Genomic DNA, 15462 nt, shown 5'->3' on the forward strand with positions numbered 1-15462 from the left:
GGGCTTGAGGACATGTAGACATGGCAACAGATCTTTCTCTCACAGAAAATCGTGGAACGTGGGAATAAAGAGCAAGGAGGGATCCAAGAATGAGGCTCCATCTTCCTTTTGCTGTTCCCCTGTGCACAGACTCACCTCACCTTCCAAGATGATTCTGAAATCCTACCAGTGCCCTTTTGTCTCAGTAAATCAACAGCCCCGGTTACCCCAACATCTCATCCCAACAGCAGCATTGAGAAATTAAAATGCAAGACACACAAGGCAGGCTGTAAGGCTCCCATTGCTTAATTTTCAGAGACACCCAAAGCAACATTGTTCCTAGTTACCTGAACAGCACTGGGAACAGCACATGAGCATAAAAGAACAAAACAGCACTTGCTTGATTTCACAGATCTGACCCACATCCTGTACAACTAGCCCCAAATGTGGTGTGGGGGGAGGAAACTGTACTTGAACTGACAATTGTGCCCTCTGCTCTCAGCCATGAAGTGTCAGTGATGCTGTGAAGCCAGAGATGGAGGAGCGCAGGGCACTTCCAGCAAGGACTAGGATAGCAAAACAGCAGCTACAAGCCAAAACTGAGGTCCCTCTGAAAAGGAGCAGCTCCTTCCCTGGCTTCATCGGCCCCCGAAGCCTTGTTTTAAGCACAGCCAAGCAAGCAAAGCTCCCTTTCAGAGCCCATCTGTGGCAGGAGCTGTGAGCACCAATTTCATGAACTAGGGAGACAGCCACAGTTCTGGTTTGCCAGCTACCTACTTTCTGCTCTAATGACACAGAGCTCAGTGCAATCCTACATACAGCACAAGAAAAATGAAAGGCCAGGAGAGCATCACCCCAGGCCTGCATAAGGAACATACCTCTCCTCCCAGAGATCCCAGAAGAGCCAAAAGCTGCTTTCTGGGGCATGGTGTGTCAGAATACATTTGCTTTGGCAAATCACTTTAACCATAAACAAATCAGCAACAGGAAATGGCTGATCAACTGAAACAAACCAGCTCTGGAGAAAGGAAGCTTCTAAATGCTGATACACAAAGATATGCCCAAAATGACACTTTTGTTACCAGTAAAGAATATAGCTGCTCACAGGACTCAAGTCAGCCAAGGGTGAGCACTCCTGCAGCTTGAAACTCGCTCAGTTTGTTCGCCAGAGCTGCAGTCTTCCTACTGCAACATTTGCTTGCAACATCTTTAAAGCCAGCTGCTGCTGAAAGGCGCATCTGTGCCTGGACAAACACCACCAGCAAACTGCTCCTCTGTACTTTGTGGGACACAGGAAGGAGCTACCGAAACCGGGACTGTGACTAACTCATCCAAAAGCACAGGCACATTTCTCTGTCCTCTTGAGCTTCCCGTCCCAACTGAAACTCCTCACTTCCTTAAACAAGAGGTAAAAAGAAAGAAGAACAGAACACAAGACCTTTGCATGCACACACTTTAGAGGCTGTCCAAGGCAAGTTTCTGCTTACAGGGGATGCTGTTACATTGAAGCCAGTCAGGGCTGCATGCGCCACAGCTCTTGCCCTGCTTCTTACACCAACTCTGCTCCCTTACGTTTCCAAAGATGAGAATAGGAAAGCTTTTCCATTTCTGTGCACTGCTTTTACATTAAGGTGATAACCAGTCCGGTTTTGTTTCCGACATGTATCACATCCTTGTACTCACCTTAAGGCATCCTGGGTGTATGATTTCATTACAAATGGAGCATTCCATTAGCATGAGATTAAACTTGCTCTCCTCCTCTTCCACCGTGTCCTCTTTCCCAGCTTCTCCACACACCAGACACACAGCAGTATGAGGCAACACCGGCTGTGTACACACATCAGAAAGAAATCTCAATCAGAAGACATATGGGAACAGAACAACTCCATGTGCATTTACAGTATCCTCATTTCAAAGAGATAAACAGGGATTAATTGTGCAAAATGCTGAAGGCTCCAGCCCAGCAGAGCAATGAAGGCAAGAAAAACTGGTAACAGTCAGGGCTGGGAACCCAGACCAAGCATCACAGAACACGTTTCATGCAATGGAAATGCCCTTCCCGTACCAACACAGGTTCATGGGGCACCCAGGGATGGATGGAAATGCTTTTTCTTGTGGGTCCCTTCAATGTGTGAGCTGACACAGACACTGGCATGCAAGTCACTTCACTAGTGTACAATGGGAGGGAAAAGAAGCAACCTAGAACATCACTGTTCACATCCATTAAACTTCACAATCTGACCAGCAATTTGGCAGCTCCTCTATTTTACAAGCAGGTCAGACAGATGTTACGGGACCCAGCCCAGGTCTCCCAGCAAGCCCACAACAGAACCAAGACCAAACCCCTTCCTGGCTGACAGTGGATTATCCAGGGCCCTGCTCCCGACCTGAGCCCTGCAAAAAGCACTTCACAGACACTTAAAGAGAGAATTCTCCTGCAAGTGCCAAGTGAGATGCACACTGAGATTTTCCGGTCTTTTGCTGAGGCAGAAAGGGACCTGCAGCACCTCACCTATCTGTCACCCATGTCAAAGCCAGTCTAATTAAAAAGCCACTTTTGTGCTAACAAGGAACTAACTACTGGTTTGCGGCAATAAGGTATAAGCCTCATTACAAGAAAGAAAAGGAAGATCCTAATAAGAAGCTGGCCGTACTGTGAAATGCAATCGATGAGGTTGCAAGTCCTTAACTACTCAGCAGCCAGAGGCAGAGATGCGGCTTTCCACAGCAAGGATCTCTAGTAGATGAAGTGAATAAAATCCCTAAGTAGGTACTTGCACACCAAACCAAATTTATACAGCAACAGGGCATCCTCCAGCAAGTTTCAGACAGGGAAACCCCAGCTATAGTAAGCTGTTGCAGAGCAGAGTGTGCTGCCCCACACACCAACATCTCGTACATTAGCTATGGCAACACTTCCCTGCTTTCTCATGCCAGTACTTATCCACACTCCATTTTAAAGGCATTTTGCAAATACTATTTAATTCCCACCCTTCCTCCAAGCACAAAATAGGAATCTCCAGGATCCCATTTCACCAGCAGGTAAACCAGAGAAGAGCTAAGTTATGCAGAACAGTAAGAGCTCTGTCCACTCGTTTTGTCCAGTCTCCCACACAACATTTATATCCACACACAAGGACCAGCACAATCTTTATTGTCCAGGGAATGTCCTCTGTGCCCCAGCCAGCTCTGTCCCACTGCCGGGCTGGAACAGCAGTTGCTGTCACAAACTCATACCCCCAGCACAGAGCCCCATACTCCCTTCACACCTATTCAACGCAGCACAAAGTGTCCCAGGCACTCCTGTTTCCCTTCTTGATATAAGCAGTGATGCAGAGGAGTTTCCTGTTCTCCGAACAGCAGTACAGGCTCTCTGAAGGCTTCTGAGTTTAATGAAAGTCTGTGCCTAGTTAATATTGTCGATGAGTTTAATGAAAGTCTGTGTCTAGTTAATATCGTCAATGTTATTAACCAGAGGAAGCACACTCCCAGAACTGTAGGGATCATTACTTCCACAGAGCTTTGGTGGGTTTGGGCTTTTTTTTTTTTTTGCCTGGAAGCTGTTGGATAGGTACCACAATATACTACTACTGCAATTGTTAGAGAACGTAAGAGTAAAGACAATAGGATTGCTTACAGAAAGGTAAACCACCCTTACAAAGTTAAAACCATTCAATTTGTTGATCTTCTATGCTTTTACTGCTGTAAAGATTGGTGTAAATAGCAGGGGGAGTATTCCAAAGGGAACATATGAAGAGCAGAGATGTCTTCCTCAGGGCATGCAAGGACAGGGCAAGTAATCAGCCTACCCTGGCTCCCCAGGCCTGTACTCTAACCACAGCTTCTGGAAATAAAACTGCAGACACCAAGAAGAAAAATCATTCTTTATTAGAAGAAAGGGGATGAGAGGATGACTACACTCAGCCAGAAGAGAACCCAGTTCATCTCCAAAAGGCTCAGCCTGTGTTATCAGGAGTGAAACACAGCTTAGAACGAAAGTTTCCTTCATCACTCAGGACAAGAAAGAACACTGCAGCCCTAATTTAATCCTTCCACTAAAAAGGCAGCACATTTTCACTATTTCTTGCCCCTGGAGAATAATAAATTCTTCATCCATGCTGTTCAATTCATGCCACACTCCGGGAAATCAAGTGTTCAAAGAAAAGACACTTGAGCTGCAAAAGCACTCTGTGGAAAGGTAGATATTCTATGTACTTTACTGAAAGATCCAGCAGAGCCGAATCCAATCCTCTCTGTCAAGAACAGTGCGTGGCTTAGAACAGGCCATGGAGTGAGCTACCAGGAGCAACGACTGGAAACGCTAACTGTTTTATCAGGCTTTTTTATCAGTGTCAAAGTCATTTAATGCCTCCACTTCAGATTCCTCATCAGAATTAAAGAAGAAAAAAACAACCCCTAAGTGAAAGGAACTGTAGCAAGACATGAGAGAAAAATAAACAACATTCCCTTCCTTAACCCCCCCCAAAACACAACAGAAAACCAAGCCCTTGACAACGGCATAAACAGGACCTTTTGAAGAATTCAGATAAAAGCTAAAGCTAATTTTTACCCTTGAATGGGGACACTGTGGACATGAGACCTGAGGAGAAGATCTGCAACAGTCAGTATGAAAGCAACAGATTCAAAAGCTGCTTGGACAACTTAATGGAAGATGAATCTGTCAATATTTGTTAAATACAAAGCTATCACTTATGACTCAAGAAGCTGCTAAGCAATGTACCACAGGGGCCCAGGAAACTGTCTTTGACTGCCAGCTTGCTCCATTCTGATGCTTATCCCCTTGACAGCCATTTCCAGTCCCCAAGGAAGACAAGGTCCTGGCTTGACGGCTCTTTGGCTCATCTGGATCAGAGCCTCTGCTACATGTCCTTGTTTGCTATATGACAGCAAACACACTGAAATTCAGATGTTAAGTAACCTGGGGCTGGAGTCACGAGTGCCAGCATCTTGGAGGATGCCAGCCAAAGATTTCCCCATATCTTAATTTGGTTGAGGAGTTCAGATAGTTGCAAGACAGCTTTTCTCAGGAAATTCACAGATCCAAACCAAACACACCTCTTCTCCCTTTGAATTGGAACTTCCTTCTCCTCCCTAAATCCCAGAATTTCAGTGCGATTTGAGTGCCAACTTCCAGCATACTGATAATCTCCACTTCTACACTACTGAGAATGAAAGCTATGTTATTAAGTTTTAGTAGCATTCTGGTTTAAGACCTTGGAGGGGATGAAAAGCAACGGGAAGACGAGAGGCCAGGGATCACACCAGTCTGTCTGATGCCCTCCAAGCAGAGTTCTCAGCTCCACACCTTGTCACCAGGAGACACAGAGAAGAGGACAGAAATCTCCCAGCGACTCGTAGCACCAGGCACACTTACTGCGATACACTGCCTCATAATGCAGGACTGTTTCATCCTGCCAGGTCCCCCAAACTTCTTCATGTCCTTGCAGAAGTGACACTCGCCGCACTCTGTCCGCAAGCAGGCCTCGCACTTGCGGCATCGCGTCCTCCTCCGGCGCGCTCCGGCGGTCGTCCGGTTAGCCGCGAGCTTCACCGCAGAAGCAGTGCCCAGCTTCCCTTTGGGCCGTCCCACTGCCCTGTTCTGAAAGAGGCACACACATAAGGTTAGGCACACACCCCACTTACCACCTAAATACACAACTTCTTGGACAGGAGATGTATACATCTTTGATGTGAACTTGACAGATGTACGGAATTATACACAGATAGGTAATGCTCAGCAGATGCCTACGACCACTCTTATAAAAAAAGGAGTTCCTTCACCTTTTCAAGACAAGATGCATTGTAAAGAGACAAAGAAACCAAGGCATAAATGAGAGGTCCCAAACCTATAGCAAGCCCTCTTCAACAGGAGAGCAAGGAGAATCAATTTATGCACAGCTCATTGCAGGACCAAAACCCAAGTGATGGACTTGTAGTAGGTCAAGAGGTGATCTGCATCACAGAATCACAGAAGGGCTTGGGCTGGAAAGGACCTTAAGATCATCCAGTTCCAAACCCCTGCTATGCGCAGGGACACCTTCCACTGGAGCAGCTTGCTCCAAGCCCCTGTGTCCAACCTGGCCTTGAGCACTGCCAGGGATGGGGCAACCACAGCTTCTCTGGGCACCCTGTGCCAGCGCCTCAGCACCCTCAGTGGCGTTTCTTCCTTACATCCAACCTAAATCTCCCCTGTTTAAGTCTGAACCCATCCTGAACCCCCTGTTCTATCACTACAGTCCCTCATGAAGAGTCCCTTTCCAGCATCCTCATAACTGCCCTTCAGGTACTGGAAGCTGCTCTGAGATCTCAATGCAGCTTCTCTTTCCCAGGCTGAACAGCCCCAATTTCCTCACCCTGTCTTTGCATGGGAGATGCTGAGCTCCGGGCTCTTAGCACTGTGCTCGGGTTAAGGCAGAAGATCTACTTTTCTCCATTGGAAATGGAAAAACCCAAGGAGGCAGCAGAAGTAATTTTGAGGTTAGGTACAGTAAAGAAACATCCAGTAGCAATGGCTCAAGCCACAGCAATCTCTCTATAAAACCAGCAGAGTATGAAGTACTGCCAAGTGATAAAGTAGGAAATAAAACACAAATAGTACAAAGCCCTTCTAAAGTAGTTCCCCTCATATCCAATACAGGCAAGTTCTCAAAAATAGAACACTAACTGATGCTGTGCAAAGGCTAAAAAGGGCATCCCAGGACTGGATTTCAATGACCTTTAAGACAGAAGCTAAAGGTCCATGAAAAGGTTTTAAATGATTAGGTTAACTGCAACATATTCACTCTGGGTCTCTAAATTTCATGTTCTCACCAGAAACTCCCTGTTACACACGAGAACTTCCAGCTCAAGCCAAACATCACTAAATACCATGTAATTGTATGGGGCTAATTACACAAGAATTGGCTTGGCTCATTCTTACCACTGACAGCTTTCTCCATAAAGATGATAATAACAGGACTGCAAAGCTCATCTGGTTTAGCATTTATCCAATTTTCCCACCTTCTGTGCACCTCAGCATATGACCAACAAACCAGCAGGTTTCACTTTCTGCTGCTGCTGACTTCTGGGCAGCCACCAAGGCAGGGAGGTTGATGGGAGAAAGCCAGGCTGAGTTTCCACCACAGCTTTTAAAAGACAGGGAAATGTTCTACTCACTACTCCAAAAGCTTCCTTAAGTGTCCTGCTATACAACCCTGAAGAAAAGCCACATTGTGGAGTATTTGATCTTCCTCCCAGCTGACAAAGCAAAGCTCCACTGACTTTCTCTGCGATGCAGAAGAGCACTGATACTTTAACAGTCTCCATCCCAAGAACCTCTGTGCTGGGAGATCAGAGAAGCCAGGAGCTTGACCTCTTTGTTTTTCCTCCCACAGACCCACTATGGTAACCGAGGGGGGACAAAACATTGCTCAGTCCATGAGGTTACAGAGATTCCAGCAAGGTTTTGATTCTGCTCCACCAGAGCAGTTTGTGTTCTGCTTGCAGGCTGAGTCGCACCGTGCAAAGTGAAGCTTCCTTCCCATCAGCAACCGCACCAGACGCCTGGATTACAGATCGATTTCAGACACTCTAAAGAATAAATATTTACCTTTTAGACCAACTTTTCAGCCTCTCAAGGATAAAGTCAGCACTGGCAGGACTGGCTTAGTGGCAACCTAGATAAGAGATAATGTCCTTCCTCCGCATGAATCACTCCTCCGTTCTCTCTAATAGAGTCTCCTTCAACTAGCAAGGGAAGCGAGACACACAAACCAAAGGCCAGACATCAGTGGGAACAAATTAAACCGAAATATGTACAACAACCTGGGCAGTTCTCTCTGCCAACAGCACATGGAAGCTTCTGCATGAGCATCTGACTCCTTCCCACTAGGTTTGAAGAGGATTAAGGGCTTTTTTAAGACGGCAAACCCCAGTTGTGACACACTCAGAATGGTCTTTTTAAAACACTATCTCTTTCAAGGAAAAATCAAACTCGGTACTTTTCCAGCTGAAAGACAACTCCTGATTCTGCCACAGTAATACGAGCCAAGTATAATTCTGAGGACAGCATTTTAAGTGCCAGGGCACTGCAAAGATGCAGGCAGTAAAAAAAGGCATCACCTGAAACACAGAAATTGAGAATCCCCAAACAAGAAAGTAGAAGCAGGAAGGTGAAGAAGGTACAAGAACAAGTCAGGCCAGCCCATACCACACAACTCAGGTTTGCTTAAAAACCACCACCGGCCATCAGACACAGAGGTGCAGACCTCTGATCTCACTGTATGTAAGTAACATTTCTTACCCATCCAGAGCTCTTCACGTTAACAAATCCATGCGATTGTCCTAGCTGGCTTTGCACTGATTTACCACCCGACCAATCCTCACTCCAAGCCACGTTTTCACTCCAGGATGTTGCAGCCAGCAAGGCTAGGGAGGCCTTGCAGGAATTCCCACTAGTATCTAGTTTCAAGGGGCTCCAAAGTGGTCGCTTAAAAACCACCACAGAAGAAAATCAGGCCTGTGGGTTGCTATCCCAGAAAGGGGCTGGGATTCAAGGGGGTAGAAGGAGCCTCCAACATGACTTGGGGTTTATTTAGCACATGGCAGACAGCCAGATAAATTCCAGGTCGATGTTAGTGAGGAGATGCTGCAGGATTTCCAGCTCAGACTGCAGTTTTACAATGTACCGGCCTGGGTAGGAAATCTAGGTAAAGATTTCCTTCCCAGCTCCTGTTTCCACCCCATCACTGCCATTTTCCACCCTCCCAGCACCGCTCTGTGGAGCGGTCTTGCAAATAAAGAATGAGCGTCAGCGGATGGTGGGATTCTTTAACCTGGATTTACCATGGTGGCCAGCAAACAGCAGCCCCATGGCCTCAAGCTCAGGACTAGGTGACATACTAAGCCCTAAATTAGGCTCTAGACCAATGCTGTCTCCTGTCTGTGCAGCAGATCCTACCATCTCCTTTCCCAAGGAGATGAGCTGAGACCCTCAAGCTCAGCCTGTGACTCCAGCAGTCACCAGCAGCTACCTCTGAGAAGATATCGACACCAAACTTGAAGACATTTTGTTTTCTATTGAATCTTACAACAAAAATCAGGCAGTTGAGACAGAACCACTCTGAAACACTGCCAACGAGGGACCCTCTATGTTCTCCAGCACCTCCACAGAAACTGTGCCCATGCTCCTCTTGCCACAGCAAGTCTTCAGAAGAGAAGGATGCTGAGTGATGACAACCACGCTCTCAAGCTCCTAACAAAGGCTGTGCAAGCAGCTACTGAAACCTATTAGGATTAATATATTAAATCTACCTTTATTATATTGAAGCCTAGAAACCTGAAAGCTGGAAGACTAAACCAAGACCCGTTAACAGGACATCCTGCTAGAACTTCTTCTCTTTTGTGTTTTGGAGTGGGGTTTACATTGTCCCCGCCAAATTACTACTATGCAACACACAAAGGTAACCTGCTCCTGCCCCTGAAGCAGTGCTGCCCCCACAGCACCTGGATAAGAGAAGCAAATTTAGGCCATCAGAGTGTAATACACTATGAACTACAAAGCCATTCACTGCCTGCTTACAGGTACTTTAACACACTTTCACCCTGTGTCACTTCCTTGCTTGGCAGCCATCAAAAAGCCACCCACCATCATCACCAGGGTCAGCAGCAGCAGAGGCACCTCTGAGCACAACTCTTACTGCAACAGAAACACAACTTTGATGTTTACAGCAACAATTTATTTCCTCCCCAGCTGCAAAGAATAACTCAAAGACCTTCAGGTAAACAAAAATACCAAGATCATCAAGCTTTAGAGACAACACTTCAAGAGCTATCAGCTGTTAAATACATCATTAAGTAGGTGCTGATGTTCCCCAGCTGTTATCCCAACACCAAGCAGGCTCCCTTGGAGTTGTCACCAGGCATATAAACTCCTTTGCTCTGGAGAGGAAGATCAGCTGACCCTGCATCCACAAGGAAGGACCTGGTCCTAAAAGCATGGCTGGCAAAGCCTGCAGCCTAGAAACGAGCTCTTCTGCAAGTGGCCTTTACCTTGGCATGGGTCTTATTCCACCACTCAGCTTCAGTGACCTGCTTAAGCTGCTGCCAGTGGCGCTGTACCAGTATTTCAGACTAAACATCTCCAGACAGAGTGTCCAGACAGAAATCCAGGGACACGTGCAGTGCCCTTCTGAAGGGCTTATGGCCAGCTCAGCGAGTCCCTGAAGCACTTCGGCTCCTAACCAAGTACAATCTGAACAGCTTCTGTACCCACTGCATAAATCTCTCCAAAACAGACATCTTACATGTGTACTGTTCGTTGCTTCAAGGTGCTGTGCCACGTAAATATATCCCTTCCATTTGCAAGATACAAGTGATTTCCTTCCAATTATTCTGTTTCCCTGAAGTTTGACACAAGTCCACACAACTGCATCAGCACTGAAAGATGGATGAAGACCCAGGACTTTCCGGGTACCAGTCCTGTGCTTAGACCTTTGTATGGCACAGCATTCCAATACAATTGTTTTAACAGAATTAGAACAGACAAATGTTCTTTACAAGATCTGATAAATAAATACTGGGGGGAGGGGGAAGGGGGAAAGCCACACACATTAACCCATAATTCATTTCTGTTGTCACCTAAACCACCACCCTAAACGTGCTGGGTTGTGGGCTGACGCAGGGCACTGGAGAAGCCCTCAGGGTGCCACAGCAGAGGCTTCTGGTCAGTTATTTCCTTGCCTCTTCCCATAGCATCAGACGTGTGCAGATGCAGAGGTTGAGTTTTCCATTTCCAACAGGACAGGAGTTCTGGAGGATAAGGCTCCCTGACTACTGCCCAGAGCCAGCGAGCAGAGCTGTCCTCTACTACTCCAGTGACAGGTCCCTCTCCTATCCTCCCAATCACATAGTTTTGGCCTTCCCAACAAGAAAACCAGTCAAATTCACAACTACCAGCAGTGGTGTAGACCAGCAACACACACACCAATGCACTGGACTGAGCTCCAACAAAGTCATTTCACCAGAGGTCTCTGAAACAGACCCTGTCATTAACTCTACATTAACCCTGACATAGGGGTACGCACACACTGTCCTGCACCAGATTATCACACCAAGTCAACATATCCTCAGCATTAAATCCTCACAACTCTTCTGTTATTAACAGAAACCCTTGTAAGAGGAAGAACTTAGAGGAAAAAGGAAGGAAGGACAAGATGATGTGACTGCAGGAATTCTGGGGGGACGAGGAAGAAGTCAGTTTAAGATGGCAAAAATCACACTGATGCCAGTGAAGCCCTTAAGAACTGTATTAACTGCAGAACAGAAGCCAACACCACAATCTAACATGTCTGGCTACAACACATCTGCCCAAAAGTCTACACACGCGAACTCCAGGAGGGTTGTTTTCCTCTAGCAGTGACTGTTTACAAGAGTCACATCACCCATCATCAGCATAGGCTTCTGCCAGGGTGGAGGTGTCCTGCAAGACAAGTCCAAGGTCCCCCATTAAGCAAGCAGCAGCAGAGGGAAAGGGAAGGTGGAACTTTTTCAAGCCTAGCCATCCCTAAACAGGATTTTAATCCTCACATGTTCACTGCCACCATCTCCTCCAATTCATACCTACAAACTTTCCCATCTTCTCCTGCAAAAAGGAGCGTAGCTCCTCATGACCACTGCCAGGTGACCACGCAGCTCCACTACTGAACAAACAGATCCGTTTCCCACAAGCAAATAGACAAGTTTATACCTCGCAGGTTCACCTGGGCATTAGTGACACTCCAGCAGCTTTTCAGCCAACACAGCTATGCGGTTTAGGGTGTGATAAACTGGTGTGTCAGTGCCAATACAAGTGCCCCCGTTGATTTTCCTCTGGTGGCAAGGAGGTAGAAGTTAGGCCTGGAGGGTGGATTAAGACATATTGGCAAAAATATGCTTTTGTAGATAAGCTGCATCCAAAGTAGGAGGCTCTTAAAGACACCAGTAAGTTCCACAGACTTGGGGCCCCTTGTGCTTTGTAGCTTTTCTTCTCACTGCTACTTCAGGACAAATCCTCCTACCCCCCACCCAGGAGCTTTTTTTATCAGGCTGTTTACACATGTTCAAGTGTCACAGTCAGAAACTGAGTTTCTTCCTACCTGGAGAGCCTGTGGCAGGCCCATGGTCAGCGCCAGGCAGGATACATGCCCTGGCATCCCACACTTCTAAACCCCCGGTGCTGACCACAACTATTGCAAGTGCAGTAAATCCTACCCACTCTCCTGCTGGGAAACCTGACAGTCTTTCTACCCTCTTAGTTTAGACAGGCTTGGGAAAGACGAATGAAATTGAGAAGAAAGATGGGAGTGACAAAACCAGCAGCTCCTACCCAAACACCAGCGTTGTGCTGTTGAACTACACCTGTAGAACCAAAGCCTTTCGTGTGCTAGAAAAAGCTATGTGATACTCATTTGACACATCCCATGTAGAGAAATAGAGGAACTACACATCAAAGCAGGCTGGTACGAAAGCACGGTTGGATCCATGTGAGGCCTTCTTCCACTGAACAAGTTTTGAACAGAAAGAAAACCATTCCACACGTCTTTGCTACGTAGGTCACAGCATTGTAATTTAGGCTCAGACCAAGCCTTTTAAGCAGGATCTCCACTTTCTCGCATTAATTTTTGCTTTAAACTATTAAGATATCAAAACACTATCAAAGTCTCAGGATTTAGAAGAGCTGAAGAAGCCCAGAAGGTAACCAGCTTTCCAAATTCACCAAGGAAGAACTAGCACCTCCATGGTGATTCCACAGCTGGTACAATGCAGCCGAGGCCAATCTGCTCTCCCAACCATTAACTCTTCTAAAAGAGCATACAGAAATCACAGCAAGATACAGATGGGAAGGAGAAAGGCCTGACATGGAAGAAAGCTTAAGAGAAGGAAGGGGGCTGGACATTCTAACTCCCAGGCCTGTAAGCTGAGCAGTAGCACAGGCCTGTACTTTCACACAACCTGCAGAATTAAGTAAAGCCTTAATAAAGTTACTCATCCAAAGCTCTTGTGTGTCTTGGACTGACACTACACCAGGCCTGTGTAGCCCATCAACATCTCTCTCACTGTTCCTGCACCAGATCCTCCATCCCTGGGCAGCACCCAAGGCACACCACCATCGCCACCATCACCACTCCAAACTCCTTCTCAGCACTGCTTTCCTGGTGTGATTATGAAGCAAAACATAATCAAGTTATTAGAAACGAGATGGGTTTTGGAAGATGGACTCAGCACCCGGCCTAGGCAGAAACTTGTCTCTAAAAGCACATTATCAGACTATTTTAGAGAGCAAACCACCTTGAGTTATGAACAAAACGATCAAGTTGATCTTTAAATTGCCTACACATGTTTAATACTATTCCTGGTGCATTTCTAATTGCTTAGGCAGTTCTTAGAGAGTAAAATACGCAATCTAGAACACATGCTCTGGATTATTTTTCACAAATTACTTCATAAATTTAAAAAGTTTATCCTCCTTCCCCCCAGGAATAAAATAAAATGAAAAAATAAAGAAAAAAAAAAACACCTTCAGAGAATAAAGCCTGGAAGTATTAATAAAAGTTCTGTTTTCGTTTCAGCACGCATCTTTCTCTTTATTCTACATCCCTCGACCCTGGGAATGGAAAGGAGGTTCTGGCTATAAATCAAACTCAGACAAGGTAGCCAGGCTCAGCATCACACTCTCTCCCGAAGTCCTGCAGCCCCCTCAGCGCTCAGAGGAGCCTTATTAGCAAATAATAACAACAATGATACGGATGCTGCTCGCGGGGCCGGCGGGGACCCCCCGGCACAGCCACACGCCCCGAGCGCATTCGCCTCGGAAGCGGCGCGGGGCCCTCGGCGGTGCCGAACTCCCGGTGCCCCGGGCGGGCGAGGCCGAGCGCCCCGGGCCGGCCCCGGCGGAGCCTCCCGCGCCCCGCGGAGCCGCCCGCAGCCGCGGAGCCGCCGGGCGCAGCCGCCCCGGGCCGGGCCGGGGCCGCTCCCGACCCCACATTGTTCCCCGTCCCCGCTGCCGGCGCGGCTCGGCTCGGCGCGGCGCTGCCCGGCCCCGGCCTCCTCCGCCTCCTCCCCTCCCTTCCTGCTGCAAACTTCGCCGCCCGCCCCGGACCTGCTCCGGCCCCAGCTCGGGCCCCGGCCCCGGCTCGGGCTCCGGCTCCGACTCGTAGTCCTCCTCGTCGGCGCTCGCAGACATGGCCATGGCTCATGGTGGGCCCAGGCGGAGCCGAGCTGACATGGCTGGAGCGGCGCTGCTGGCGGAGCCCCGCTCCCCGCACACACACACACACATGCAGGAGGAGGAGGAGGAGGAAGGGGGGCCGTGCATATTCATGCCAGGCAGCCAGGAAGGGGCTGGCCCTGCCGGCACGGCCAATCGCGGCCCGCTCGCACAAAGCCGGCCTGCGGGGACAGCGCGGCCGCTCGGCCGGGGCAGCGCCGGCCGCCCCCCACCGGGGCCCGGGGGGGGGGATGGTGGTGGCTTTAAGGCCCCGTTGGCAATTAGCCCCCCGCTGGTAATTAGCCCCGCGATCGGCCGAGGGGGCCGGGCCGATGCTCGGCCTGCCTGGGTGTGCCGAGCGGAGCGGGGCGGGGCGGGGAGGGATGCGCGGCCGCCCGCAGGGTGCTCGGCGCTGCACGGGCTGCCGGAGACAAAGGAGGCGCGCACAGACAGACAGACACACGCAGCCCTCGCTACCTGCCGGCTCGCCTCCTGCTGCCGGGGTCGGGACGGGAGGAGGGCACCTCCATCCCTCGGGAGCAGGAAAGGCACCGAGCAAACTTCGGGATTGCAAGTGATGCCCCTGCTGCATCACTTCACGTTGGGAAGGATGGAACAGGATGGGATACAAGGCAACCCGGCTTGCGGAGCTGCTCACATCTGGCCTCACCCCCTTTCCTGCTGGCTCCTGAGGAACCATTTCCAGCCCTACCCTGACCCACCAGTCAGGTTTTGCTATAAAATACCCTCCCTGCAGTACGAGATGTTACACATCGGTCCATCAGCGACCTGTTCTAGATCCAAAGGCCACAAGTAGGGCCAGCACCTGAACCGGACACTGCCTTTGCCCTCAAGAGCTTGCAGCTGAGGGTCAAGACACAGAGGCCTGGATGTGAGTGCTGAGATTTAAATTTCCCATTGGATTTATGGGCCTGCTTTCAGGGGAAATCCCGATTCCATGCAAGTTGTTAGGATTTTGCCTCTGGCTCCTACGCCCACAACACAGAATTAAACACAAGATTAAATATTTGCATGTGCTGAGCAACCAAGAAGCCATAAAGCAGCACATCTGATGGTCCCTGCATCAAGATTTTTGTCAAACTAGTTTCAGTTCAGTTCCCTGGTCTGAACTACCCCATGGCCACATAAACACTTCAGGTAGCCCAGGAGAAGAGGCAGCAACAGGCAGGAGCTGGTGGCAATGCTGCCTCAGGTCCACTCCCAGCCCTTGGGACACC

General features: G+C 48.6%; 1 protein-coding gene across 11 annotated transcripts in view; it reads right to left on the minus strand.

The window, feature by feature from the left end:
- The window catches only part of KDM2B (lysine demethylase 2B), a 118382-nt gene that overhangs the window by 11816 nt on the left and 91104 nt on the right, over positions 1-15462 (minus strand). For all 11 annotated transcript variants that reach the window (XM_065692286.1, XM_065692285.1, XM_065692284.1 and 8 more), the window contains 2 exons: positions 5375-5599; positions 1663-1806 (listed from right to left, as the gene is read on the minus strand). In XM_065692286.1, the coding sequence (XP_065548358.1) occupies positions 1663-1806; positions 5375-5599 (369 nt within the window). The remainder of the gene's footprint in view (positions 1-1662; positions 1807-5374; positions 5600-15462) is intronic.

Source organism: Lathamus discolor, chromosome 12, assembly GCF_037157495.1.
Source record: "Lathamus discolor isolate bLatDis1 chromosome 12, bLatDis1.hap1, whole genome shotgun sequence".
In the NCBI taxonomy this organism is placed as follows: Eukaryota; Metazoa; Chordata; class Aves; order Psittaciformes; family Psittacidae; genus Lathamus; species Lathamus discolor.